Source organism: Monodelphis domestica, chromosome 2 (genome assembly GCF_027887165.1).
Source record: "Monodelphis domestica isolate mMonDom1 chromosome 2, mMonDom1.pri, whole genome shotgun sequence".
In the NCBI taxonomy this organism is placed as follows: domain Eukaryota; kingdom Metazoa; phylum Chordata; class Mammalia; order Didelphimorphia; family Didelphidae; genus Monodelphis; species Monodelphis domestica.
This window is the reverse complement of record NC_077228.1, coordinates 171,754,974-171,780,961: the sequence shown is the minus strand read 5'-3', so window position 1 is coordinate 171,780,961 and position 25,988 is coordinate 171,754,974. Positions and strand designations below refer to the sequence as shown.

Here is a 25,988-nt window from a genome sequence, read left to right as displayed (position 1 = left end):
TTAGCCCTGGCTCAAGGCTCAGCCTCCCCCCACCCCCGGCCCAGAAAGTAATCTCAAAAGCCCATTTCTCACGACCTGGCCAGGCTTGGATGCCCCAGAGTTGCACTACAACCCTCCAGTACTTACATACTTTCTCAAACCACCCCGCCCCCCCCATTACACACCCACTCTTGCTCACTTTCCATGTCTGATACTGATACCCAGCCAGTGGGAACTCCGAAAAATCAGTCCATTTCCACATTCTAACCCAGCAAGATAGGAGAGTGGACAAATACACAGAGGAATCATCAACAAGATTTGGGGCCTCTGAGTTTGGTGGTATTGAGACCCCCCCCCCCCCCCCCCAGTATTCTCCCAAACACAACTCCGGATCCAACAAGATTTTTCAAGTCACTTTATAAATCCAACCATACAAAAAGTTCAAAGGCCCCATTATGTCAAACCACCTCTGCCCATTCCATCCTATTAGTGGATGGAGGGGGCCATGCTTTACAAAACAGGGGAAAGAAGAAACAGGGAGAGGAAATGCACAAAAATAGCAATAGAAAATGAGGACACCAGAGGCAAACCAAAATAACAAAATTTAATAGTGTGGCTATCCATCCATCTGTGCTCAGTTATTTCTCATGGTTCCCCCCACACACACACACACACTCCTCAGGGGCAGAAGGAGGGGGGGACACAGGTCCACTCTCTTCAGGAATTAAGAGCTTCAGGCCTTAGTTTAACAGACAGGAAACTCGGATGCCCATGCCCTTTGCCCTGGAATTTTCTTATCCAAGTGCTCTGGAACTGAGGAAAGCTGCTGAGGTACCTCTAGCTAAAGAAAGGACCAGAGCAGAGCAGCTGGTTAAGGAACAGGGGGGAAAAATATCTTGGCCCTTTTCCATCATTCCCTCTTCAATTAAAAAAAAGTGAGTACCCACAGCTAGAGGCTACTAATTCCTTCCAGATGACTAAATCTAACCCAAATCACTAACAGGGAGCTGATATGTGAGCTCATGTTTTCATTTGAATAGAGGGAGAAAAGGTGGGCATCCCCATGTCAGAACCAGAATGGCCTAAACAGAGGCTCTATGCTGGGCAGTTATTTGTCTCAACAAGTGGCTTTGGTGGAAGAGAAAATACACTGTTAAGAGGCTGATGAGAAAACAGATTTTAAACTGCTGGATCATTAAATCTTGGGAAATACTGAAGGGCTGGAGAGTGAAAAGTAAAAATATCCAATTTTCCCACATATCCTCCCATTAAGGGTCCCAGGATTGGGGATAACCCTCCCCATTCAGGGGCAAGATAAAACCTTCACCTTTGCCCATCTGAAAAAAGACCGAGAAGTAGATATTGTTGGGGTTTCTATTTTTTTCCTTGAGCTCTCAACACAGCAAAGACACAGGAGCTGTAGGTAAAAGGGCAGATTTGGAAAAAAATTGGTCTAGGATAATCTAGGTAACAGATGTATAAAATGTTGGAACTAAAGAAGCATGACATAGATCAAGTAATAATCTGAGGGAGGGACCTGTGGCTTTGGTACGAGGAGGGGGCTGTCTCAAGAATATCATCTCTCAACCATTTTGATCTTGCTGCCACCAAAATCTCCAGAAACCTGCTATGGTTCAGACCTTCATCTGGTTTCCTCAAAGCCAATTGGTTCCAGAGGAGAGAAGCCAGTGGAGAGAGAATAGTTAGGAAGAATGGATGACCCCTACCAACTGGTTTCACTCAATGTCTAATACTGTATTCTGCACTGGGCTGAGATCCCATGGTAGGCCACTGAAGGAATGGGAAAAAACCCTGACAATTACCTCTGGCAGAGGAAAAAACCATTCAAGAGTTTATCTGTCAGAGTGAAGCTGGTAAGAAGTGTTTGGGGCAGATGCTAGAAGGTATTTGGCACTAGCAAAGAAATGCAGCCCCCACCCAATAATGTTCACTCATATCCTACCCCTCTAGCCTTTCCTCTTAAGTTACCTTACAGAATGCTCAGTGGGGCTTCGACCTCTCAGGGGATTGATTCTTTCTCAGCCCTTCATGGGCAGGTTCCATAGAAAGAGAGAGAAAGATCTAGGTATTCTCCTTCTCTCATCCCTAGGAGTCACTAAGCCTTCTCCCAGTCCGAGTGGGGAGCTGGGACCAAGAGCCACAAGAGGAGAAAGGTCCATGGTCCTCAAGGAGATTACTTGGTCCCATACCAACTGTTCCCAAATTCATCCATCATTGGCAGCCACTAGTTGCCCCATGCCTTCTCGGATGTAGACTGACTGGATCTCCTTGGTCTTCAGGCAGAAATCACAGGCCCAAACAGCTGAAGCTTCGGTGGTCAGGAGCCCATAGGCATTCTCTGTCATGCCAGTACACTCTCGATGAAACCACTTCTGACATGATGCCTCACACAAAATGGCGTCCTGGTCATCATTCACCTCACTCCGGCATGCCCCACATGGGTACACCAAGCCAGGAGGAGGCTGGTGCCCAGATGCTCCACCTGTCTTATTCGGGGGTGCCAAGCTATTGGCATCCGGGGTTCCCCCGCCTCGACCACCACTGTTCTGGGGAAAACTGGGCTGGTTGCCATTGACAGCAGCAGCAGGGGAACCCGAATGAGGCTCCTGAGGGAAAGCAGTCGCTGCAGGAGGGTTTAGGGGCTTTCCTCCATCCTCTCCTCCAGGGCCAGGGAAGCCAGGATCAGGACCAGGGAAGGGGCTTGTATTGGGAGGCAGACTCGGGAGCCCTTGACCAGGTCGCTGAAGGGGTGAGGGCCCAAAGGGAGCACCTGGCTGGGCAAAGCGCTGGGGAAGGGAAGGAGGGCCCAGCTCCCCTCTGGGTGGTTGCCCCATAGTAGGTGAAATCATGGGTCCAAATCCTCCCACAGGGCCTGGCATCATTTGTCCCCCAGGAGGGCTAAAGTTCTGGCCCAAGGGTTGGTTAAAAGGCTGGCTAGGGAAGTTCATGTTACCTGGAGGTGGGTACCCAGGGCCCTGAGGGGGCATATTGAAGGCAGGGCCCATTGGATTGGGGGGGAAAGGAGGAGGCTGTCTTCGAAGAGGTTGAGGCCCCCCTCCTCCTCCACCCCCATAGCCTGGGGGCACCTGGCCTGCCATGCCCCCTTGCACACGGAATCCGCCAAAGGGTACAGGACTGCCAAGGAATGGAGGAGCTGCCCCCCCAACCTTGGGGGCCCCAAAGTCATCCTCAAATGGGTTGGATGCCACCAGGTGATCCACCATTGGGGTCGGGGGTGGTGCAAACTCCGTCAGGTGTGAGTATGCAGGACCCTGGGAAGGGGAAGGACAAAAAGGGACAGGTTATAGATGAAAGAAAAGAGGAAACCAAACACCTGGAGAACAGAAGAAATACAATACACTTACACTAGAAGGGACCAGGGGACTGCAAGAACGAGAGAAAATCTGGTAGATAGGAAATGAACAAGGGTGATGACACAGCCTGACCAAAAAGAGAAACTTTTTGTCAAACCATGTCTCTTAGCTCATTCATTCGAAAGGATTTAAAGCTAGAAGGGGCCTTTGGAATAATCAAATCCAACCCCCTTCAAGGGAGAATCGCAGGGGTAGTGAATGGCATCTATAAAACAACTCCAACAAGGGCTCTATCACCTCTTCTCTTCTTATATGTAGTCCAAGGAATAGACGGACACACTAAAGTTTGCAAGTAGGATAGGTACATGAGAACCAGGATCATGGAGGCCCTTAGGCTAATGAGAAAAGGACACCCCACCTAATATCCAACATTCACCTGGGTATTTGACTTGCGTCGCTTCTTTTCTGGGCTCTTCATTTGCAGACCTGGGGGAAGGAAAGAATAATTAAGAAGTTTCCATGACAGGGGCAATCTAGTCTCCCAAGCCCTCTTCCCTAAAACTGTGTCTAGAGGCACCAAATCCTCTTAGATATCTCCATATCTAAGTTTCTTCCCTCATTGCTATAGGATCTATGGACTGCTCCCAACAAAAGCCTTGCTCTTTTCTCAACATCCATTCAAACTGGGATCCTAAGCCGAAGAATGAAAGAGAAGAAAGGATGAGGAGTCACATTTCAGACTTAAGTCTGGGTTTTAAAGGCTATATGAAGTCTTCAGATCCAACTTTCTCAGATGAAGGATCTGGCTAGTGTTCTCTAGGAGCCAGGCAACTGATCCCAATCAAGGACCTCCCTCAATTTTAGAAATAGGCCAACTCCAATTCTTAGAAACCCTGCTGGACCCTTGGCCAGCCCATTTTCTGTTTTCTTCTTGCAGAGAAGTAACAACTCCTATAAATTTCAATGGCTCAGTGCTCACTGATTATCCTGTCCCTTGAAATGTTCTACTCTCTCACCTCTTCTCACTTTCCTTGACTTCCTTGAGACTCAGCTCAACAAATTCCCAATTAATAAGTAATCAAAGGATAAGAACAAGCAGTTTTCAAAAGAAATCAAGGTTATGGTCACATGAAAAAAATTCTCTCTACATTACTATCGATTAGAAATACAAATTTTAAAAACCCCAAGGAATCACTTTGGTGGAGTTGTGAACCAGTCCAACCATTGTGGAGAACAATTTGGAACTATGACTAAAGGTTATAAAACCTTCATAACCCTTTGACTCAGCAAAAGCACTACTAGGTCTGTTTACTCCAGAGATCAAAGGAAAAAGACCTATTTGTACAAAAATATTGAGAGCAGTTCTTTTTATGATGGCAAAGAATTGGAAATTGAGAGAATGCCCTAACAAATTGTGGTGTATGATTGTGATGGAATACTATTGTGCTATAAGAAATGAAGAGCAGAATGGTTTTTGAAAATCCTGGAAAGACTTACATGAACACGAAGTGAACAGAACCTGAAGAACACTGGACAGTTAACAATATTGTAATGATGATCAACTGTGAAAGACAGCTACTCAAATAAAGATAATGATCCCTGACTGATGAAAAATTCTATCTCCTTCCAGAAAGAACTGATAAACTCTGAGCACAGATTGAAATATATTTTTTCACTTTATTTTTCTTGCTTTCAACTGCCAACCCCCCTAACACAGCTAATGTGGAAATATGGTCTGCTAGACTTCATATGGGTATCATATTTCCGGCATTTTCAATGGTTGGGGGAGGGAGTGGAAGAAGAGAACTGGAACTGAAAATAAAAAACAAAACAAAACCAAAAAAACCCAACACCCTAGCTCAAAGCCCATCTTCTGAAGGAGACCATTCCTGGCTCCCCCAGTTGCTAATGGGCTAATGCTAACCCTTTCAGATTACCTTCCTTCTACTGTGTATATACATGATTATTTACATATTGTCTCTTCCATCAGACATTACAAAAAATAATCCCTTCTCAGTCTATGAATCCCCTAACTCTTAACATAAGCAATTTATAATGTCTTCTGGGCTCCTCAAGCTATGAGCCCCTCAAGCCTCAGATTTCTCAGCCCAAAACCCTTTCTCTAACCCCTGGCTTTTCAGTCAGTAACTCCCTACATTAAACTCTACTCTTAAACCCAAATCACCCTTGAGCCAATGCCCTGCAAGACTAAGATCTTTATTTCTGGTACCATCACTTTTCTTCAACCTGAAGACCTCAGATGGTTCAGCCTTAGACCTTAAAAATCCTAGACCCTAAAACCTGAGACCCACAACTCAGCCTAGAATACCCATCAAACTTTAACGCCCTTAGTCTAAGCCCCTTCCACCCCAGGCTCCTCTACCTGGCCTATTCCTCTACCCTGCTGCCCGAGACCCACTCACCTACCCTCCTTCCCATCTCAGGTTACTCTACCTAGGTCCCCTCCTATTGCTCTAATTTTCTGTCTGAGACCCCCCCCCCCAGCCCCACCCCAGGATCCTCTGCCTGGGCCCCCTCCATATCTGTAAAAGTTGCAGCCTTCGCCCCCCGCCCCCGCTCTCACCGGCTTTGCCCTGCTTCCTCCCGGTGCTGGGCGGCGCTGGCGGCGCAGCGGGGCCGCCTCCTCCCTCCAGCTTGTCAGGGGGGGGCGGCGCCGCGGCGGCCATGGGGCGGGGGCGCGGGTCAGCGGCGGTGGCCGCCGGAGCGGCGGCGGGGGGGCGAGGAGCCCCCGGCCTGCACCATCTCCCAGAGGGGGGGATCAGGGCCAGCGCAGGCCCTTGGGCGGTACCATCCTGGGCAACGCGGAGGGAGCGGGCCACAGCAGATAGGGAGCTCACTCCCGACTCAACGCCCTCCCGCCCGCCGCCAGGACCGGAACCGGAACTCAGCCAGGGCTCCACCACTCCAACTCTGTAGGGAGGGGAAAAAGGGACAAGCAGGCGGAAACGAGGACTCTACCATCAGCCCAGAGCCCCGGGAGACTAGGGCTCTGGAGGAAGGTCCAAGCAGGTCGGAGCGTACCACAATGCACCCGTTCTCGAGCAGACTGTACCATCCTGGAGGGGTCAGACCCAGCCGACTAGGTGCCCGGCGCTTCCGTCCGTCCCACCCCCATCTTCAACCAGCCATCCACAAGGTCCAAGAGCAAAAACCTTGGCGTGTCAATATCATACTGGACTACATTATACCCACCCATGCATCCCTCCTCTCACCGTACCTAGGCACAGGGCCGTGTTACCACCACATTTACATCCATCCCCTCCTCCTTCAGTGATACGTGTACAGCTGTCAGCATTACTCTCATCCCCCCCTCCTAGTGATACTCCCTCCGAGCAACTACAGCGGTGACACTACCACACACACCCAGACACACATACTAGTCCTTTCCTAGACTACAACCATCCTATGGATATCACAATATATCCAAACATCTCTTCTACACTCACTCACACTCACACACACCCCTCCCACAATATCCCATCTATTACCCCTCATATCATGCCACCACCAATGTCCAAACATATTACATACACACATTCCCATCACTTCTAGCAGAGGCTAGAACTTTGATTTCCTCTATCACAAGCAGACCTTAAATGAACTGAGGAAGGGGTACTGTATTGAAAAGGAGCCATATGATAAAAGAAATAACGATCTTTAATGACATTTCCCTTTGGTATATAAGTGAGACCCGTGAATAGATTCAAACAAAATATGGGTAGGAGAGAGAAATGGAAGAGAAGGAGATAAAGATACAGTCAACTCTCCATTATCCACAACTCCTTCTACCTTTTCTGTATTCCTCACTATGCCTAGCAGTAGGTACTCAATAAATACATTGATTTGAATGACCCTTCTGAGGCTTATCTGCAGCAAAATTAAATTCCAGCCTTTTTCATAGGCTAGGAAGAAGTCTGGCTTTTAGTCCTGGCCATTTGCTAGCTATGTGGCCTTTAACAGTCACCTAAGTTTTCTCTCTGCATCAATTTTTTTCACCTGCAAAATGGAGATAATAATGCCTATGCTATTTATTTCATAGGTTTGTCATGATGGTAAAATTATATAATAGATTATGGTCTGAAAAAAATTAAAAAGGTGCTATATGTATAAAGATAACTTTCGTGCTCAAGCAAGACAAAATTAGGAAATAATTCTGCTGCCAAAACTGTAACATTCCCAACTAAATAAAAAATTAGGGGATTATCCACTGCTATAGATAATCATCACCCCCTTGAATTAATGCAGAAAATTGAGAGTTGACTGTATAGACAAACCAAACACTGGATTCACTGTCCAACCCGAGTTGGAGAGGCTACAAGGGGCTACACTTTGGCTGTAGAGTAGGACAATGTGCATGCAAAACGCTGGGATTTGGGGGGGGAGATGTTTACGAAATGTATATACAGACCCCTAGAGAAGGGGGCCCCCTGGCCAGGAGATACTCTTTGTTTGTGGCAGAGGGGAGGAGTTGAGATGGGACATTCACCTACCCCTGGCCAGGAAGGGGTGTTCTGGGAGATACTCTTAAGGATTGAGCATCCTCTTTGAGGAAGGGCAAGCAACCACATCTGCCTCTAGACTCCCAAGCCCATTATGGGGGAACCAGGCTAAGGGAGGGCCAGGGGGTGGAATCCTTGGGGCAGATAAGAGTATCATCATTTCTAGCTAACAGGAAAACTTTGCATAAAATTTATTCTGACCTGGCGCATGGTCAAAGGCACGAGGTTTAAACACTGGAGGAGGGACAGAATGATATCCCTTTGAAGAAAAATCCTATTCAACTGGAATTTTCCTTAAGATTCCTTTCTCCCATTAGGGGGTCTTGCCCAGACCCATCTAGGGGCTATTCTAATACTCTGGTGGGGGAGAAGAACTAATCTCTCCTCAGAGTCCTGAAGGCTAGGATCCAGGCCACTCACAGATACCACAGAGTACTGCAACCATAGAATTTTCCCCCAGAAAAATGTTGGAATTGAGACCAGAAAAGTGAAAGGGAGTGTCCTGGAAGCTGGAACAGGGTTGGAGACTGAATCAGGTCAGTTACAGCTTCCTTTCCACAGGCTGCTGAAGACATAGCTCGCTGCCTGCAGAGATGATGGGGAGGTGATTGTCCATGTGGTAGCTGATAAGGTGACTGACACTCTCAAATCGGTGATCCTTTGTCCGAACCTAGTGGTAGATGGTAAAAGAAGTTCAGATGTGAAGAGGCTGGGTTTTTTGTTTTATTTTGTTTTGTTGGGGGGGAGGGGAGCGATCAGTTAGAAGGATAACTAAGGGGGCAGCTGAGTAGCTCAGTGGACTGAAATCCAGGCTTAGAAACGGGAGGTCTTAGGTTCAAATCTGGCCTCAGACACTTCCTAACTATGTGACCCTGGGCAAGTCACTTAACCCCCATTGCCTAGCCCTTACTGCTCTTCTGCCTTGGAACCAAAACACAGTATTGATTCTAAAGTGGAAGGTAAGGGTTTAACAACAAAAACAAAAGGATAGCTGAATCAGATGGAGAACCATAACCTCCCAATAACTGAAGAAACTAAGGCATCTAAGAGAAAAGGGAGAATGTTAGGAAGAGAGAAAAGAGGTAGTTGGATAAAAAAGGAAAGGATAAAAAGAATGGAGAAAATGTATTAGACTGAGCAAGATCTAGGTATCAAGCCAGCAGCTTGAGGGATTCCTGATTCTTTGGAGAAGAAAGATAGAGATGACTTTAAGACAGGAGAAGGAAAGAGGAAAGACGTACCCAGAGGACAAAGGACTGCAAGCAGTATCTATTAAATCAATTAATAATGAGTGGTCTAGTTGGGGTAAAGATAAAGGAAGGTACATATTTGCAAGAGGGATTTACCGACTTACTCCCCAAGGAGAGTCATCTACAATGTCCTAGAGGGAGTCACAGAAGGGAAGGGGAAAGTAGGGAATAAGTAAGCATTATAGAAGGAAAATGATTAACAATTATAGAGGAGATGGGCTAAAAGCATATGTGTACCTCTAAAGATCTTATGGAACCATGCAAGGTAGATTCTTGGCAAAAAGAGTGCATAGGATGGCAGAGGAATTATGGGGAAGAAGACACTGAATATGGGAGTCAGGATTCTCTGGCCCTGCTGCTAACTAGCTGTATGACCTTTAGATTGCCGCTAACACTTTCTCAGCCCTATTCCTTTAGAAAAAGTACTAATAATAGCTAGCTTTACTATAATGACTTAAGATGTATAAAACATTTTACATGTTATCTCATTTGATTCTCACAAAAACTCTGGGAAGTAAAGGCTGTTATTATGCTGATTTTACCAAAAAGAAAACTGAAGCCAATGCGGCAATTTGTTTTTCTTGACTAAACATGTTTGTAACATAAGTTTTGTTTTCTTGTTCTCAATTTTGGGAAAAAAGGGGTTAAGGAAATAAAGAGAATAAGGACTTAAAAACAAAATAAAATTAAATGTGAAAAATAGTCTCTTCCTAACATTTTAATATTCTTTGGTTTCAAAGTGGATTGACTAGTAGCAGCAATATTAGGGATGTGATAGGCTTAGCTATTCCCAACAATACAATGATCCAGGACAATTTTTTTTTAAACCCCATACCTTCTGTCTTGGGATCAATACTGTATATTGGTTCCAAGGCAGAAGAGTGGTAAGGGCTAGGCAATGAGGGTTAAGTGACTTGCCAGGGTCACACAGCTGGGAAGTGTCTGAGGGCAGATTTGAACATAGGACCTCCTGTCTCTAGGCCTGGCTCTCAATCCACTGAGCTACCCAGCTGCCCCCATCCAGGATAATTCTGAGGGATTTGGGACAAAGAATACTCTCCACCTCCAAAGAAAAAACTATTGGGGTCAGAATGCAGATCAAAGCATGCAATTTTTCACTTTAGTTTAGCTGGGTTTTTATTTGGAGTTTTGGTTGTATATTATTCTCTTACAAATATGATCAATATGGAAATATGTTTGTGTGATAATACATATATAATCCAGACTGAATTGCTTGCCAGCTCTGGGAGGGGGAAGGGAAAGAGAAAGGGAGACAATTTGGATCATATAACTTCAGAAAACTTTTGTGAAAATTTGTTATTACATGTAATTGGTAAAATAAAATATCTTTATAATAAAGTAAAATAAAAATAAAGTGGTTAGAAGCTAAGGGAACAGACATGCCTATCAGACCAAAGCACCTTAGTGGGGTTGAATAAGGAAATGTCCCCTCACAGATGTAGTTCATTTGGACAGAAACCCAATAATGGGGAAGAAATAAGAGTTAGGCTACCTGGAGAGGGGAAGGTGGTGCAAAGAAAAGCAATGTCTCAAGATGGTGAGAGAAGGCCAGAGCCCACCCAACAAACTTACCACACCTTCAGGGTCGACAAGCAGCAAATGTTTGGGCTGGCCACTCTGCAGGCCAGTAAGGACATACTGGCCTGGAGTGGTTGTACTCTCCCGAACCAGGAAGTCCCCATTGAGCCTCAGCTGTCCTTCTGCTTCCCTCCTATTCAACTTGCCATGAAACCAGGGCTCTGCCCGGAGTTGCTCAGCCATTGGTGGTGTAGGGGATGGTGGGGGGACCCGAAGCGCATCTTCAAATGGCTCTGAGGAAGTAAAAGGTCAAGTTAAAGATGAGTTATTTTTCCCTAGGCCTACCCCAACAGCCCACTATCATGAGGTGATAACAGAGATCATTTGAAGCAAGAGGAAATCAAGAAAGAAGGAAAATATGGAAATAGAAAAGGAGAGAAAGGGGGGACGGGGGGGGTAAGAGGACACCAGCAGGGGAAATAGAAAGAGAAAATAAAAGCCAGGAGGGAAAAGAATAATACTCACTCATATCAAAGAGGTCACGTGGAGCACTGCCATTGGTAGTAGGGTTCGAAGGACCACCAGCTCCTTGCCGGACTTTTTCCAGGTTCTGGACATTGACATAGGAAGGATCGTCAAATAGTTCTCTACCTACCAAGGAAATAAGAGTGTCAGCCAATATCCTAAAGTTGGTAATGCCCTTAAACTCCATCTCCAACCCCAGTTCTCCAACCTTCCTAACCTTCCCTTCTTTCATACCTGGTCCAGGAGTTGGCAACTGTTTTCGAATATCAGGGTCCCCACCAGCTAGCTGTCCAACGGGCTATTGGGGGTAAATACAACATGAGAACTGGAACCACTAGTAGTCTTACCTTTCTCCTAGCTCATCTTAGGCAACATACCAAGGTGGCTCCTAGGTGGTTGGTGGTCTGGGTGTTGGGTGTGGGTGGCCAAGGACTCCCTGGGGCAGGTCCATCCCGAAGCCTCATGTCTACTACCCCACCAAGGGGGGGCTCCTTCCCTGGGAAGTCATTGTAGTATTGATGGTCAGGTGGATCTTCTTCCTCCTCATCCCAAGCTGAGCCATCAAAACCAGCCATCCTGGGAGAAGGGAAAGAAAAGGAAAGTCCATTCATTCTCTGGTCCTAGTCCAGGCTGGCCTGCAGAGGGCAGATCTCCTAAAGAGGAGATTAGACATCTGTCACCCAAAGAGTAGGCTCTTGCTTTCCAGCACCTATGTGGGAAGTCAGATTTCTAGTATTTGAGAAGCCAGAAGGTCAAAGAGGAAAAGAAGCCAGAATAAGGAACCTAGTTTACTCTAAGGGGCTTACAGGTCATCAAATACAATCTCCTCATTTACAGGGCACAAGAGAGAGGTTACTTGTCTTCAGTCACTCCTCTAGTCAGTTTCAGAGGCAAGATTTGAACTCAAGTTCTTCCTGAAGCCAAGCCCAGTACTCTATCCACTATACCCTGTTGATTCTCATCTAGAAGAAACTAGGTGATACTGCAAATAAGAGCATTGGACCTAGATTCAGGAAGATCTCAGTTCAAACCCAGTCTTGGAGATAATTACTAGCTTGTGTGACCCTGGAAATTTCACTTAGCCTCTGTTTGCTTCAGTTTCCTCATCTATAAAGTAGGGAGTTCTAGAGCACCTGCCTCCCAGGGTTGCTATAAAGATCAAATGAGATATTCATGTAAAGGGCTTTGCAAACCTTGAAGAACTATATACTGGTAAAATTACAGTGATTAGCTTTTGCCTGACAAAGCATTGGGGGCCCAGGATCTCTGGAAGAGGAGGCCTATCTAGAAAGAGAGGCATGATAGATTCCAAAGTAGCCCATCTTTCAAAAAAAAAAAAAGATAGGATGAAAGGAGCAATTGTAGTAGCAGCAGCAGGGCTAGAAATTAGACCCCAGGAAAGAATTCTCAAAAGGCTACTGGAAACATGGAGAAAAAAGGAGAGTAGGCAGTAAGGACACGAGGCCACATGGGGCCAACTCCTCTGTTCTTTAAGGTTCTTTTAGCTCAAGATAGAATCTGTCAATGGTATAAGGCCAGAGGGACAATGCATGCCTGGAATGTCCTCTCTCACACCTCCCCTGCTAAGAAAACCTGCCTTTCAGTAATGCCCAAAACCTATGCCACTTGCTGAATGGCCTCACTAGCTTCTCTTTGGCCCCTACCAAGTTGTCAAAGTACTCTCCTTTGTCTAATTTAATTGCTTAATTAAATCAATTTGTTGAAATGCTATATTCTCCCAAGTAGAACATAAGCTGGAAGAGGGGAGCACAAGACAATGACTTGATCTTTTTTTTTTTTTAATCTTTGTCCCCACACTCTCTAGCATCATGCTTTGCCACAGTAAGAGCTGCAGCAATGCTTGCTGGACTAGATAGGGTAATTTGGGTCTTTATTGTATTTCCAAGCATTCTTTTCACTGGAGAACATTCCCACCCCAATACCCACATCCCTAGTCTTCATCCTACCTGTCATGGGGAGTGACAAGCTTGGGTGGGTTCCTGAGGTATTGTTTGAAGCGCAGCTCAAAGGCCTGGCCAATGGTGCTGATGACATCCTGTGCTAGTCCCTCTGGACACTCCAGGATGTGGCAGGCTATGGGCATAGCAGGTATTATCCTTATAAGCAACAAGTTTGGGGCTGGGGATGTTCAAGCACCAGCCCAGCCATCCCAGGCTTCTTGGAAATAGCCACCCACTGGGCAAGTGAAGCTCCAAATTCCCTCTGTTCAGTGACTGCAGAACTGGTAATCAGAGAGGGGATCTCTGACCCACTCTCCATTCTTACTGATGGATTAGTTTCTCCCTCACCCACCCCATCAGACTCCCTCTTACCTCTCTGATTGACAGGGTCTTTGGCAACATAAGCAACATATTCGGCAGTGTCCTAGGAGATCAGGTTCCCAGTCGGGACAAGATCAGCCAGCTTGGCTTCATCTCCCCACCAGCCCCTGAAAGCCTTTTTACTCCCCAACCCACCTCCACCCAACTTTGTGCCACCCCAATCCAGTCACTCAACTCCTCCCCAGCCACCATCCCTTTATACCACAACTCACCGGATCCCCACCAGATGCGAATGAGATTGATTGCATGTGGTGATTGGCGATGATCTGAGAATTCAGGGTGGTGGGTTAGTATTAGCAGTTCCTTCACCCATCAGTATTGCCTTCCCTACTAGCTCCTTTATTTCTTCCTGTGCCATCCCTTGGTCCCTCCCACCAGGGACCCCCGTAACTGCCTCCACCCAGAAACCCAATTCTTCCTTCAGCTCCATTCCGTGGATTTCTGACCCATCTTCATAGGCTAGACTGTTTCCCTCTCCCCAATCCCCCCAGACCCAACCAACCTGTTTACAGTCTGCAGCCATGAGGTTGAGGCTGCTGGTAGAAACAGTTAGGGTTATGGGCATGCCAGCAAACTTTAGATTACTCCTCCCCAGTATGGAGCTGAGCGGGCGACTACAGGGCTAAGAAAGGATGCACAGAAAATTTGGGGGTTAAGAATCACAGGCCTACCACTGAGGAAATCTCATTTTCTACAGCCAAAATCCACTTAACCTTCCCTTCCCTCCTCCCCTGTCCCTTCACATCTCTCCTGGCTTCTACCTCTGTTTCCATCTCCCACTCTCCACAATAATGTTCCCAGTACCTTTCTCCTCCGTGCAGCCCCCTTGGCCCCTGGCACAGCCTCACACACCAGACTGATGGCTTCTCTGAGGAGACAAAGACTTACTCAGAAACAAAGATTTCCTGGGGCTCCAACATGGTCTAAGGGAGGGGAAGCCAGGGAGAGGCTCCAGGGGCACTCTGAGCTCTTTGTAGTAGCTGATTGAATTAAGGGCCTTTAATATTTGATGATACTAAGGAGCTGCCTGCTGGCTGATTGGATTAGGGCCTCTGGGCTCAGTGATGGACCCAGTCACTTCCCCTTAACCTCAACCCTTCTAGTCACCAAATACTAATTTTCCCTGAATTCATGCCCCCACCCTTCAATGTCTTTGTATTCCTTTGGCCTAGCACAGTTCCTGGCACACTGTAAGGGCTAACAAATGCTCCTTGATTCAAGGGTTACCCCTTTTCTATTCTAAGGTTGGGTAGGTGAAGAGAGACCTAGATCTTAGTATTCAGTGGACTCCCCCAAGTGACCCATCACTCATTAACAATGCTCTCTTCCTGCTATCATGATCACAAGTCCTTAGCAGCTCACTAATTGCTAGGGACCCCAGCAATACTGATCACCTTCACCTCCAAACAGATTCTACTCACCTGGTGACCTGTGTTCGAGTATTGAAATCCAAAGCCCTCATTGACTGGAGCACTTCCACACAACCCATGTACTGAGTGGGAAGGGGGGGAAGAAGGGAAAAGTAAAGCATTTGACCTCTGCCAAATATTATCAGCATCACACTCATCACACATACACACAAAAGATCCCCCAAGATTTTCTCCAAAATTAATTCCAGAATGTAAATGCCTACCCACTGACCCTGCTTGGTGTCCAAATATAAAAAAAACCTAGGTTCTTAGTGTGGAAGGACAGAAGAAGAGGTTAGAGAAACCATCTATATAAAGTAATGGGGAAAGACAATCTTTAGGTGCTTGGAGGAAAAGACCAGAATGATATGGAGAAGAAGAGAACAGGAGACAAGAGTATCTGCAGAAGAATTTGGAGGCAAAAAAAGGAACCAGGAAGGAGTAGGGATCTGGGGCAAGGAACAAGGTAGGTAGGAAGTAATATATGAAGGACCAATAGACCTGAAAAGGAAATTTAGTAGAGGAAGAAAAACATAAAATCTAGCAAAATAAGGAATTTTTAAAAGTCTTAGGCAAATGAGGTCTAGGGAGGGGAAGGAGAGGAATATTTGAGGTGAAGGATATACTCACTCACCCGAACAAGGTAGGAAACCCCAGGTCCCATGACCTTGTCGTTGGGATGCAACCAACCCCGAGTTGGCTTGTTGACAAAGCTCCCGTGCCGAGTCCATTCCTCACCCCCCAGCTGGCCCCCTTCCACCCGAGTCCTCCGCCCGCCGCTCAGTTTGTTCATGTCCTGGAGAAGAGGTGAAGGGCCTGAGTCTAGCCCAGCGCCCCCTGCATTTCTCTCCCTATCCTCAGGTCCCTGACCTGTCTCTTCAGAGGGTCCTAGCCGCCCCCCAGTTGGGTTAGCTAGCTTCAAATTGCTCATCCGAGGGAAGAAAGAGCAAAGGGTTGTAGGACTCTCATCCCCCAGCATGGAGGGCAAGATGGGTCCCAGGGAAGAGGCAGATGGGGAGGAGAGTTCCCCAGGGGATAAGGATCCCAGAGTCCCCTCTTCCAATGATGATATAGATTCATTCCGAAGAGGGTTGTACTTAGGCTTAGGAGGCAGGAGATCCATGGTTGTGGCAATAGGGGAGCTGCTCTCCAGCCCGGCCCTCCCCCCAGCCAGGGTAAGGGGGCCGGGCTGGGGGCATTCCCAGACCCTTGAACGGATCGGATGTATACAGGCAGGTAATTACAGAGCCCTTGCAGGGAAGGTGGAGGAGACCACCACTCCCCCAGCTCAGACCCAGACAACCCCTAGCTCCAACCCCGCCTAGCATGTAGCCTCTTCTCTGGCTGGAGAAGAGAGATCTGGACCAGGAACAGTTTAGCTCCTCCCCAGGGGAGGGGAATTGGTAAACAGAGGCCAATCAGGAAGACAGTGCTGACTCACAGGCACACAGAAGGGGCAGAGCCCCCCAATTCTACCCCACCCAAGGTCTCAAATCCTAGGGGAGGGAATCTCTGTGCCCCTCCCATTTCCACATATCCACTCCCTCCTCCCAACTGGGCATAACCGGGAATGGGGAAAAGGGAAAGGATGAGAAGATAGAATAGATCTGAAAGTCTAAAGTATGACACTAGGAAGGGGGAGGGGAAGGCAGGAAGTCAGGGCACAGTGGAAAAGGAAACAGAGAAAGACAGGGAAAAGGGCGCAAGTCTTTAACTTATTTCCCCTTCCCACCCCAGTTAGAAATTCTGACAACCTTGTCCTCAAACCCCCCACTGCTTGCCCTAAGGAGAAGATCTCCAGGGAGCCTCAAGGCCATTAGCTAAATCTGCCACAACAGCTGGTGATATAGTAGAGAGGGAATCTCTTCTGGGGGTGGGGTGGTGGTGAGGGGAACAGGGCAGGGAAGAAAGACAGCAGAGGGACAAGGCAAGCAGAGCCAAGAAAGATTGCAAGGGTGATGGAGCAAGGCCAAATCAGTGCATCAGTAGAGCCAGCCCAACAAGACCTCTAGGGGAGAGATTAGGGACTCTTGAGGATCTTGTGAGATGAGTCTCATTCCCCTTTATAGCATCTCAACTTATGATAAAGGAATTAAGCCAATTCCGACCCCACCAGTACTACACAGTGAATGGCTGGGAGAGCCCAGCTGCCAGTTTCTTCCCAAGGTGCTAGTTAAACCAAGAGAGCACCATCTGGAAAGTAGGCAAGGCTCTACTACCCACTCTTCCTGGTTATCAGACCAAGAAGTTGAAGTCCAAAGCCAAAAGACTAGGACATCATCACCAAAAAATAGGGGAAATTTCCACTATCCTAGGGTTCATCTGTCTCTGTATATGGACACTTTACTCATTCCATGAGGAAAGAAAAATCTATGACTGGACACAGGATCCTATATACTAATTATCCTAATTCCAGAGGTCTATGTTCTAATCCCAAAGCTAGGAAGCTTCCAGAATCCCATAGCCACCAGGCCCTAGTACTGAGAGCAAATTTAAAAGCAAAGGCCATCCATGGGGGATGCCCAACATACATATGGGAATCTAATTGCTGCTTCTATCCCAGTTTTCCTAAATCTCCCTTCTGGGGTGACATTCTGAAATTTCCCATTCAGAAAAGGGGCCCTTCTCCAACTCCCACTCCTCCATATTCTAACTATACAAAAAAGGGGACTTTAGGGAATCATGTTTGAGTCTGCATACAGGAAACAGTCCAAACCCATTTCCTCCACCTACAAGTTCCTGACTTCCTGCCAAACCAAATGGAGGAGAGGGCAGAAATTCCTACAAAAACAGACAATTAAAAAGACTAGAGGGACTAAACTGAGCCCTCTTAGGTATAGTCTGAGCTTAGGGAGAGAGTTGAAAAGCTTCCTTTCACCTCCTAGTCAAATGAAATACAAAGAAGCCATGGAAGGAGTGGTGGATTTAAAGTCAAAGGAACAAATTCCATTTTTACTTAGCATTTGTGACTTTAGGCAACCTCTCAATGTCTTAAACCTCTCATCTATGAGTGATGGGAAAAAGGGTTGGCCTACATGGCCTCTAAGATTATCCTCCAGCTTGGAATCTATGATCCTACAAATGGGGGATGGGAGAATGGAGAGAAGTGCTTGTTTTAACCCATCACTACTAAGACACTAAGAGAAGAAATTTATCATACCCATCTCTTCACTCCCTGGGATTTGGTCACAGAAAAAGGAAGATCTAGAAGATAATTACCCCCATATCCCACATACTCTGTGCCCAAGACTCTTGCACTGCCTACAAAACATTCACATTCTCATAGCTTCCTTGGTAAGAAAACAGTGAGTGTAAAGGAATATTTGGAAAAGAATATGAAATAAATTCAGTTCCAAAGAGCTAAAAACTAAATGACTTCCCGGGGTTTGGGGTGGGGGTGGGGAACATCTGCCTTCTCTGCCAGGGGGAGGAGGGAAGGGAGGAGAGTAATGTGGTAGGAAGCAGCCGGAAATGGCAAAAGCCTCAGGAATGTTTCCTGGACTGAAGGCTAGGCAGGCAGAGAAAAAAGGGGGAATACCCACAGAAGAAAGCGGGAGCAAAGCTTAGGATAAAGCCTCTCAGGAGAGCGAAAATCACCTTCCCCACACACTGGCAAAATACTCTATTCTTTTAGGGTATGTGGGGTGAAGTTACCCATTTCATAACCCCAATCCACACATCAGGAAATCCATGGCCCAGCCCAGCTCTTGAGGTACAGGTACGACATGCAGCTGTTTCTGGGGTGGAGCCGATCCTGGGAAGGGAAACTTAGGGAGTAGAGCTGGGAACTTCTGAGGGATTTCCCATCCCTTCTCCCCTACCTCCAGTCCAAACCACTTACAGTCAACCCACACCCAAGAATAAAATTAAGACCTAAGGGGGAGGGAAAGTACAGCCAGTTTTCAATCCCCCAGATCTGAGTCAGAGTTGGGAATCATGGGGCAGGAGAAAGATCACTTCATTTAAGAGTTGGGAAATTTGAGATGATTCCTGCCTCTAATAACTATTAGCTATATGATCATGTCACTTAACCTTAAAGAGTTTCAGTTTCCTCATGTGTTAAGTGTAGATGAGAAAACCTGGACTATCTCATAAAACTTTAGAAGGGGTAGTACTATATAGCTTAGTTATTTAAATTATTATGATCATATGGTGGGGGGAGGTCAGGTACATAGCCAATAAGAACTAGGGTGAAAAGCTGGGCTGAAAGAGACAATGTGTGTGTGAGGGGAAAAGGAGGCTGCATGGATTTTTGGGGTTGAAGTAGGGAACCTTTCAGGTTAGAAGGTCGAAACGGATTTACAAGGGGCACCTTTTAAGTATCTATTAGAAGGTATGGTTTCAGAGAATTATAAAGGGAAGGGTCATCCAAAATATTTTCCAGCCTACTTTCTTTAAAACCTTACCTTCTATCTTAGAATCAATATTAGTATGGGTTCCAAAGCAGAAGAGGGGTAAGAGTTAGGCAACTAGGGTTAAGTAGCTTGCCCAGGGTCCCAGCTAGCAAGTATCTAAGGCCATATTTGAACCCAGGTCCCTCCTGACTCTAGACCTGGCTCTCTTATCTGCTAAGACATTTAGCTGCCCATTCCAGCCTAATTTTTAAGACTAAATACATATTTCTCTACTTCACACTTATTCTATCTCAAAGCCAAATTAATATGCTTGTTGTTCTGGTACAAATCGTGTCATCTTCTATCTCTGTACCTTTACATAGATTGCCTCCCATCCTCGTAATGCACTTTCTCCCCACCTGACTCATGTCTAGCTTCCTTTAAAACTTCACTAAAGTGCCACTATCTCTAGAAAGTCTAGTCCGATTTCCCTCAGTTGCTATTGGGAAATTACTTTCACAAAAACTACTTTCTGCATAACTTGTACTTAATTTTCTATCTGCATGTGGTCCCCACTCCATTAGAACACAAGTTCCCTGAAGCCTGGAACGGTTAGGTTTTTGTCTATGTATCCACACTCTGTCAGGTACATAGTAGGAGCTTAATAAATGCTAATTGGACTAAATGGAGAAGGAGCCAGGGAGAGGGAGGAGAGGATGGTGAGATGTACAAGATGGGTAGTGGCCTAAATTCTTCAGAATTCTAGTGGAAGGCCCTTGGGGGTGGAAGGTTCCCAGGGGCCAGGGCCACCCGAAGAAGTGTTCATAAAGAATTCTTGGAGCCCCCCCCTTTGGGGGCGGGGCTTCCCGGGAATGTTAGGATTAAAGGGGAAGGCGAGTTCTGGGAGTGGAGGGATGTGGACAGCAGAGCTATACAGAAAAGGGGGCGGGAAGGGGATCCTCGGAGAGAAAAACATTTACGAAGCTGTCAACTTTAGGGGGTTCGAGGTTCCCCTGAACTGAGGGGCTGGACTTCCGGGGATGGGGTCTTAGAAGGCGGGACTTGTGCCTGGTTGGCCGGAAGTGGGATTCCAGGAGATGGGGGGTGTTGAGAATATAAGATAAAGATGATAAAAATTCCGTACTCACCAGGGCCGCATGGGGTCTCCGCTCCGCACCGCGGGCCAGTCTCACTCCGGGTCTGGCAGCTGCAGCTTCTTCGAGTAGACGCTCCAACTTTCTGCCCCCCAGGCCCAGCCTCCCAGGAGAAACTTTATTGCACTCACTTCCGGCCTGACTAACCCTTGACCTCCACGCATTACGTGTCTCCTCCTTCCTCCATTTCTTGCCCCGCCCCTCCTGTAGTAGTGCGAGGGGTAGGGCCCTCGCGGAATGATACCCAATAAGAGTTTAATATCTCCTCCCATGAGGGTAAACGAGACATACTGTCTGTACTATGGACCAATAAAAACCCGAAGTGGGATAGAGTGAAAAATATAAAAGCCAATAAGAGACTCGAAGGTAGGCTATATTTCCCGCCTCCTTCCGAATGAGCCAATCGGTTAAAGGAGCGGCAGGTTTGAAAGCAAGGCCCCGTAGTTGTGGTGCGCGCGGGTGGCTGTTGTTAGGCGGTTGGCGGCTCGGGGCTGGGGGACCCCCAGGAGGAGCGGACATGTCGCATAAACAAATTTATTATTCAGACAAATACGACGATGAGGAGTTCGAGTACCGGTCAGTGCGAGCGCGAAGGGGGTAGCCATGCTATCGGCGGGTGAGGGCGCGAGGACCGACTTGGCCGTAGGGATTGGGGGGAGGGGAAGATTTAGGAGCATGCGCGAGGGCCAACAGGGGGAGTGGGCTTGCGGCAAAAGGGACTTTAAACGCATGCGCAGGAAAGGTTTGTAATGGGGGGCATAGTTAGAACGCATGCGTGGAACGCATGACTAGATAAAGCCGATTAGGAAGAACACCAAATGGAAGACTTGTTAGCTTTATGCTCACTAGTCTCCCACCACCTCGACCCCATCTCCTTTAAAACGAGTTGGTCCCATTCATGTCAGCACTAATGCTGAAGGTATGCCATCTGGCTATAGAACCGAGAGTGCGACAGGCCTGTCCGTAATGTCCATTAGCCCCAAGGAAAAAAAGAGGTTACTGAGAGTCCCCCACTGCCCCTAGAACGAAGGGTTCGTTGAGTCAGAAGGATGGCGAGGCGCTAAATATGATTAGTAAAGTAGATTAAGGAGTGGAAGGGTTTTATGTCTTCATATATTTGAAGAGCCCTTTAGAAATAGGATTAAGTTTATTCAAAGTGGCTCCAGAAAACAGAACTAGGACCTATTGGTGGCTCTGATTATGGAAGGACTAATTGTTAGAAATTCAGGCATGGGACAGCTCAGTGGATAGAGTGTCAAGCCTAGAGTCAGGAGGACCTGGATTCAAATCTAGCCTCACACTTCCTAGCTGTGTGACCCTGGGCAAGTCACTTAACCCTAATTGCCTAGCCCGCCCTTACCACTCTTCTACTTTGAAACCAATACTCCATAGCAATTCTAAGACAGAAGGTAAGGATTTTTTTTAAGTGCAGGCATATGCAAATTGTATACTATGATAGCAAATACCCTGCCACTAGAATTGTTGGAGTAGGGCTGGAATTACCATGATAGTCATTAAAGAAGGGATCTTTTAATGTGAGACCCAACTGGATAATCCTTAAAATAATCTTGGAATTCTGTGTTTTGAAAAACAAATCTCTAACTCTCTTTCCAGCTAGATTTAAAGTTCCTTAAGCACAGGAGAAAAAATGGGGATCTTCACTTGTATATCCCACAAGGCCTTAGTATAGGGTTCATCACACCTTAAATGACTGACCCCAGCCAACAAAATGCTGAAGAGAACTACAAAAAGACCTAGTTCCTCTTTGGAGAATCTAAGACTATTCATTTAAATAAACCTATACTGAGACTCATTTATCGGTCTTCCAGTTACTAAAATGTAATAGGAAGAAGCCATTTGTTTGATCCCTTGGAAGATGCTAGTTTGGTAACTGTCTGAAATTGCTTTGTAGTGGGTGTTGGTTTAAAATATTTTGTGCTTCTCTGTTAAACCAAAATTATTTGATCTGGTTAGTGGCTTTTAACTCAAGGCCTGTTAGAATTTAAACTCCTCCTTAGAGACTCAAGCAAGAAACATTTATTTGTATACAAAGGGACCTTTGTATACAAGGGACATTCAGCAAATATTCATTGACATTAATGAAGCTCAAATTGGGTCAGTAGGACTCAGGTTCCAAATAATCAAAGGATTTATCTGCCTCTATGAGTGTCTTATGCCCCAGATTAGAATCTTGGCAAAGTAGCTCAAGTTTTCCCCAAAAGGGTAGAAAAAGTAAAATCTGTTTCATTTTCTATTCTGTAATTTTGTTTTTCAAAACTATGTACAACATCCTCTTCCCTAGATATTGGTTAAGATCTATCATCTGGAGTCTGAAGTGTTCTAGTCATACCTACCATTCTCACCGCATCAATAAACAAATATTTTACAAATGCTTGATAATACAGATTTTAAAAAATGTTTTCATAAATCTTTTTTTTTTAAAGCTCTTACCTTCTGTCTTAGAATTGATTCCAAGACCAAAGCTGTGGTAAGGGCTAAACAATTGGGATTAAGTGACTTGCCTAGGGTCATATAACTAGGAAGTGTCTGAGTCCAGATTTGAACCCAGGCCCTCGACTCCAGGATTGGTACTCTATCCACTTAGCTATCCCTCTATAACAATTTTGGCTGAAGATTACTACCATTAGATTGTAAGCTCCCTGAGAGCAGGAATTATTGTTCCTTTGTATCTCTATCTTGGGCCATAATAAACCTTTTCATACAGGGTAAGGGAAATAATACATAGTGTTGATTGCCTAATTGTACCATACATTGATCCAAATCAACCCCACATTTCTATTACAGGCACGTCATGTTGCCCAAGGATATAGCCAAACTGGTCCCTAAGACCCACTTGATGTCTGAGTCTGAGTGGAGGAACCTTGGTGTCCAGCAAAGTCAGGGATGGGTCCATTACATGATCCATGAACCAGGTCAGTGGAAAATCTAAAAGCAGCCCTGTAGGATAGCACTGGAAGAGTAATAAGATCATATATCGATATAATAAGCTAAGAAGATGGAATGGGAAGGGGGAGGAGGGATGTAATAGTTAATAATTTATTGCCTTAAGCATCAGTGCCCACATTATGGCTGAGTCTTAGCTATTTAGGTAGAATAGAGGAGTAACACACACACCATCCCACTTGACACCCATATTACATGGAGAATTCTTGAACTGACCACAAATAGTGGGCAAAATTATTTAGAGAATTCAAATAATAGCCTGTCATTTGGACAGTAAGCACTTAATATGTGCCAGGCACTGTGCTAAGTTCTGGGGATACAAAAAGAAGCACAAGACAGGCCCTGTTCTCAACAAGTTCATAATCTAATGGGGTGAACAATAAGCAAACAGTTTGTACAAACAAGCTATGGCATAAATAGGAAATAATTAACAGAGGAAGCATACTAGAAATAAAAAAAAGGCTTCTGGTAGACGTTGGGATTTTAATTGGAACTTGAAGGAAGGCAAAAGATGGAGAAAAGGAAGCAAAGCAGTCTAGATTCAGGGGGAAGCCAGAGAAAATAACTGGAGCCAAGAGATGGAGTGCCTTGCTCATGGAAGAGCCAGGAGGCAAATGTCACTGGATGGAAGAGTATGGAGGGGATGGAAGGTCTATGAAAATATGAAAGGTGTGAGGAGGGCTTCAAATGCCACAGAATTTTGTATTTGGTGTTTTAGGCAATAGGAAGCCGTCAGAGTTTCTTGAACTGGGGGGGGGGGGGGGGTCAGGGGAGGGGGTTACATAGTCAGACTGTGCTTTAGGAAAATCACTTTGGCAGGTGAATGAAAGATGGATTGGAGAAAGGAAAGGCTTTAGTGCAATAATTCAGACCTGAGGTGATGAGGGCCTATACTAGAGTGGTGGCAGTGTCAGGAGAGAAGGAGGCATATCCAAGAGTTGTGGCAAACATGAAATTGACAGGCCTTAGAACAGATTAGGTCTGGGGAATGAGAGGTGGTACAGAGTCCAGGATGGTAACTCCTAGGTTTCAAGCTTGAAAGTCTGGGAGGTTGGTATGGCTCTCTAAAAGAGAAGGTAGGAGAGAGTGGGGGTGGGTGGGAAGAGTAAGTTCCATTTTGAACATAATGAGTTTAAGATGTCTACTGGACATCCAGTTCAAGAGGAGGGAAAAGCAATTGGAACCTGTCAGTATGAACACTCCTTTGAAATAAGATTACAGACTATACACTAAGGTCAGATACTCCCTGTTTACTACCTTTACCTCCTCTGCTTTTCTGCCCTATCAAAATTCAATTTGTGTTTGGCCATGTTTGAACTAAAGCCAAGAAAATTATTTTTATTGATAAAACACCTGAAATTCATCTTAAGGGCAAAACGAATAAAAGATACTCTTACATCTAGTCTAGGTAAACTTAACAGGGAGTATTGATGTTAGCATTATTGTATTTGCTGGCAGACCAGGTTGCTGAGCCTGTTGCTAGGACTGAAAGGTAAAAATTTGATTAAATTTTAAATATTACAGTATGTTTAGCACATAAATGATGACTTAAGGGAGAAAACAGATCATAAGAATGGGGCAGGCTTTTCTCATCTTAACCAGATCTCTCTCTCTCTCTCTCTCTCTCTCTCTCTCTCTCTCTTCCAGAGCCTCACATCTTGCTGTTCCGGCGGCCACTGCCCAAGAAGCCTAAGAAATGAGAGAGCATAGTACCACTTCTGCTCCAAGCTGTACATAGCTGTCCTTACCTGCTAACATCTTTCTGCTAATAGTGTTGTCTTCTTGTTTCTCACTTGGGATATTTAAGGGATGTTTGAAAGTGCTGGTGACTTTCTTGTTTCTTGAGCAAAGCTGACACTACCACCACCACCCCATTGGGTGCTCTGATGGATGTAACTTCAGCTGAGCTTTGCCTCCAAAAGCCATGGCAAGCTTTGTATCAAGCTGAACACATTGAGTAGATGGACAAAGAGCCAAGAATGACTGAAGATTCATCACTGTTTAGTTACGGGGCTTGTATAATTGTTGCTGTTTGTGGAGGGGGGGTTTTCCCTGCCAGGTTGTGTGTGAGGCAACTTAATGGATTTATATTTTCATTTGTTGGAAACTTTCTATTTTATTCAAGAAATGTCTGTTCTGTTTAAATCCCTTGAATAAAGAGGAAGTTTTTGTAATTCATTCTTGGGTTTCTTCAGCCTGTGATCAGGATGAACATCATTCATGAGATACCAGTGTCCTAATTATCTGATTTCGCTGCTTTGCTGATAATGAAGCTCATTTCAGGGAACTGATTTTAAAGATAGATTATTGATTGCTCTTTAACATCTGCTAAAAAGTTTTCATTTTAAAACTTCACTGGCCTAGGACAGCTGACTCAATAAAATGCATTGGTCTGTCACTTTTTATATTTGTATGTCTCCAGCCAAACCATTGTTACCCTAATTTAGACATAAAGAGGATAAGTCCATTCATAACAGTTCCCTGTATAACCTATGGCAAGAACTTGGTAAAATGAAAGAAAAAAACTGAGGTTCCTTTTAGTGTCATGTTGGCAATCTTCCAAGCTAGAGACCCCTCCAGGATGCTGCTTTCCCGCATATTTTTTGGACATGAAAATTCCATATTGTTTGGGTTGGA

General features: G+C 45.7%; 3 protein-coding genes across 7 annotated transcripts; 1 reads left to right on the top strand and 2 right to left on the bottom strand.

The window, feature by feature from the left end:
* Positions 1-378: 378 nt before the first annotated feature.
* PYGO2 (pygopus family PHD finger 2) lies at positions 379-6,234 on the bottom strand. The gene is made up of 3 exons (XM_056816323.1): positions 5,899-6,234; positions 3,751-3,800; positions 379-3,272 (listed from the first exon to the last, which is right to left on the bottom strand). Exons 1-3 carry the CDS (start codon positions 5,999-6,001, stop codon positions 2,205-2,207), a joined length of 1,221 nt encoding a protein of 406 aa, XP_056672301.1. The 5' UTR covers positions 6,002-6,234; the 3' UTR covers positions 379-2,204.
* Positions 6,235-6,974: 740 nt separating this feature from the next.
* On the bottom strand, positions 6,975-20,554 carry SHC1 (SHC adaptor protein 1). 4 transcript variants are annotated; one of them, XM_007482005.3, is made up of 14 exons: positions 20,382-20,554; positions 18,554-18,653; positions 15,534-15,695; positions 14,912-14,982; positions 14,295-14,358; positions 13,993-14,112; positions 13,703-13,756; positions 13,482-13,533; positions 13,116-13,242; positions 11,526-11,724; positions 11,383-11,446; positions 11,149-11,274; positions 10,678-10,916; positions 6,975-8,504 (listed from the first exon to the last, which is right to left on the bottom strand). In XM_007482005.3, exons 1-14 carry the CDS (start codon positions 20,390-20,392, stop codon positions 8,376-8,378), a joined length of 1,518 nt encoding a protein of 505 aa, XP_007482067.1. In that variant the 5' UTR covers positions 20,393-20,554; the 3' UTR covers positions 6,975-8,375. The 4 variants fall into 4 exon arrangements, with proteins under 4 accessions (XP_007482067.1, XP_007482068.1, XP_007482069.1 ...); XM_007482006.3 differs by lacking the exon at positions 18,554-18,653; XM_007482007.3 differs by lacking the exons at positions 18,554-18,653; positions 20,382-20,554 and adding an exon at positions 15,997-16,682.
* A 236-nt stretch (positions 20,555-20,790) lies between these two features.
* Positions 20,791-25,749, top strand: CKS1B (CDC28 protein kinase regulatory subunit 1B). 2 transcript variants are annotated; one of them, XM_001373522.5, is made up of 3 exons: positions 20,791-20,963; positions 23,193-23,320; positions 24,999-25,749. In XM_001373522.5, exons 1-3 carry the CDS (start codon positions 20,905-20,907, stop codon positions 25,049-25,051), a joined length of 240 nt encoding a protein of 79 aa, XP_001373559.2. In that variant the 5' UTR covers positions 20,791-20,904; the 3' UTR covers positions 25,052-25,749. The 2 variants fall into 2 exon arrangements, with proteins under 2 accessions (XP_001373559.2, XP_056672302.1); XM_056816324.1 differs by having other exon boundaries at positions 20,816-21,003.
* The last annotated feature ends 239 nt before the right edge of the window (positions 25,750-25,988 follow it).

Bases quoted from the DNA above. Each gene is read 5' to 3' on its own strand.
- PYGO2 (XM_056816323.1), bottom strand. From the start codon at position 6,001: ATGGCCGCCGCGGCGCCGCCCCCCCCTGACAAGCTGGAGGGAGGAGGC. The intron at 3,801-5,898 runs GTGAGAGCGGGG...TCCTTCCCCCAG, and splicing joins GAGGAAGCAGGGCAAAGCCG to GTCTGCAAATGAAGAGCCCA. The intron at 3,273-3,750 runs GTGAATGTTGGA...TCCCCTTCCCAG, and splicing joins GACGCAAGTCAAATACCCAG to GGTCCTGCATACTCACACCT.
- SHC1 (XM_001366442.5), bottom strand. From the start codon at position 16,022: ATGGATCTCCTGCCTCCTAAGCCTAAGTACAACCCTCTTCGGAATGAA. The intron at 14,359-14,911 runs GTGAGTAGAATC...TTGTCTCCTCAG, and splicing joins ACTCGAACACAGGTCACCAG to AGAAGCCATCAGTCTGGTGT. The intron at 11,725-13,115 runs GTAGGATGAAGA...CCCTTCTCCCAG, and splicing joins CTTGTCACTCCCCATGACAG to GATGGCTGGTTTTGATGGCT.
- CKS1B (XM_001373522.5), top strand. From the start codon at position 20,905: ATGTCGCATAAACAAATTTATTATTCAGACAAATACGACGATGAGGAG. The intron at 20,964-23,192 runs GTCAGTGCGAGC...TTTCTATTACAG, and splicing joins GATGAGGAGTTCGAGTACCG to GCACGTCATGTTGCCCAAGG. The intron at 23,321-24,998 runs GTCAGTGGAAAA...TCTCTCTTCCAG, and splicing joins TTACATGATCCATGAACCAG to AGCCTCACATCTTGCTGTTC.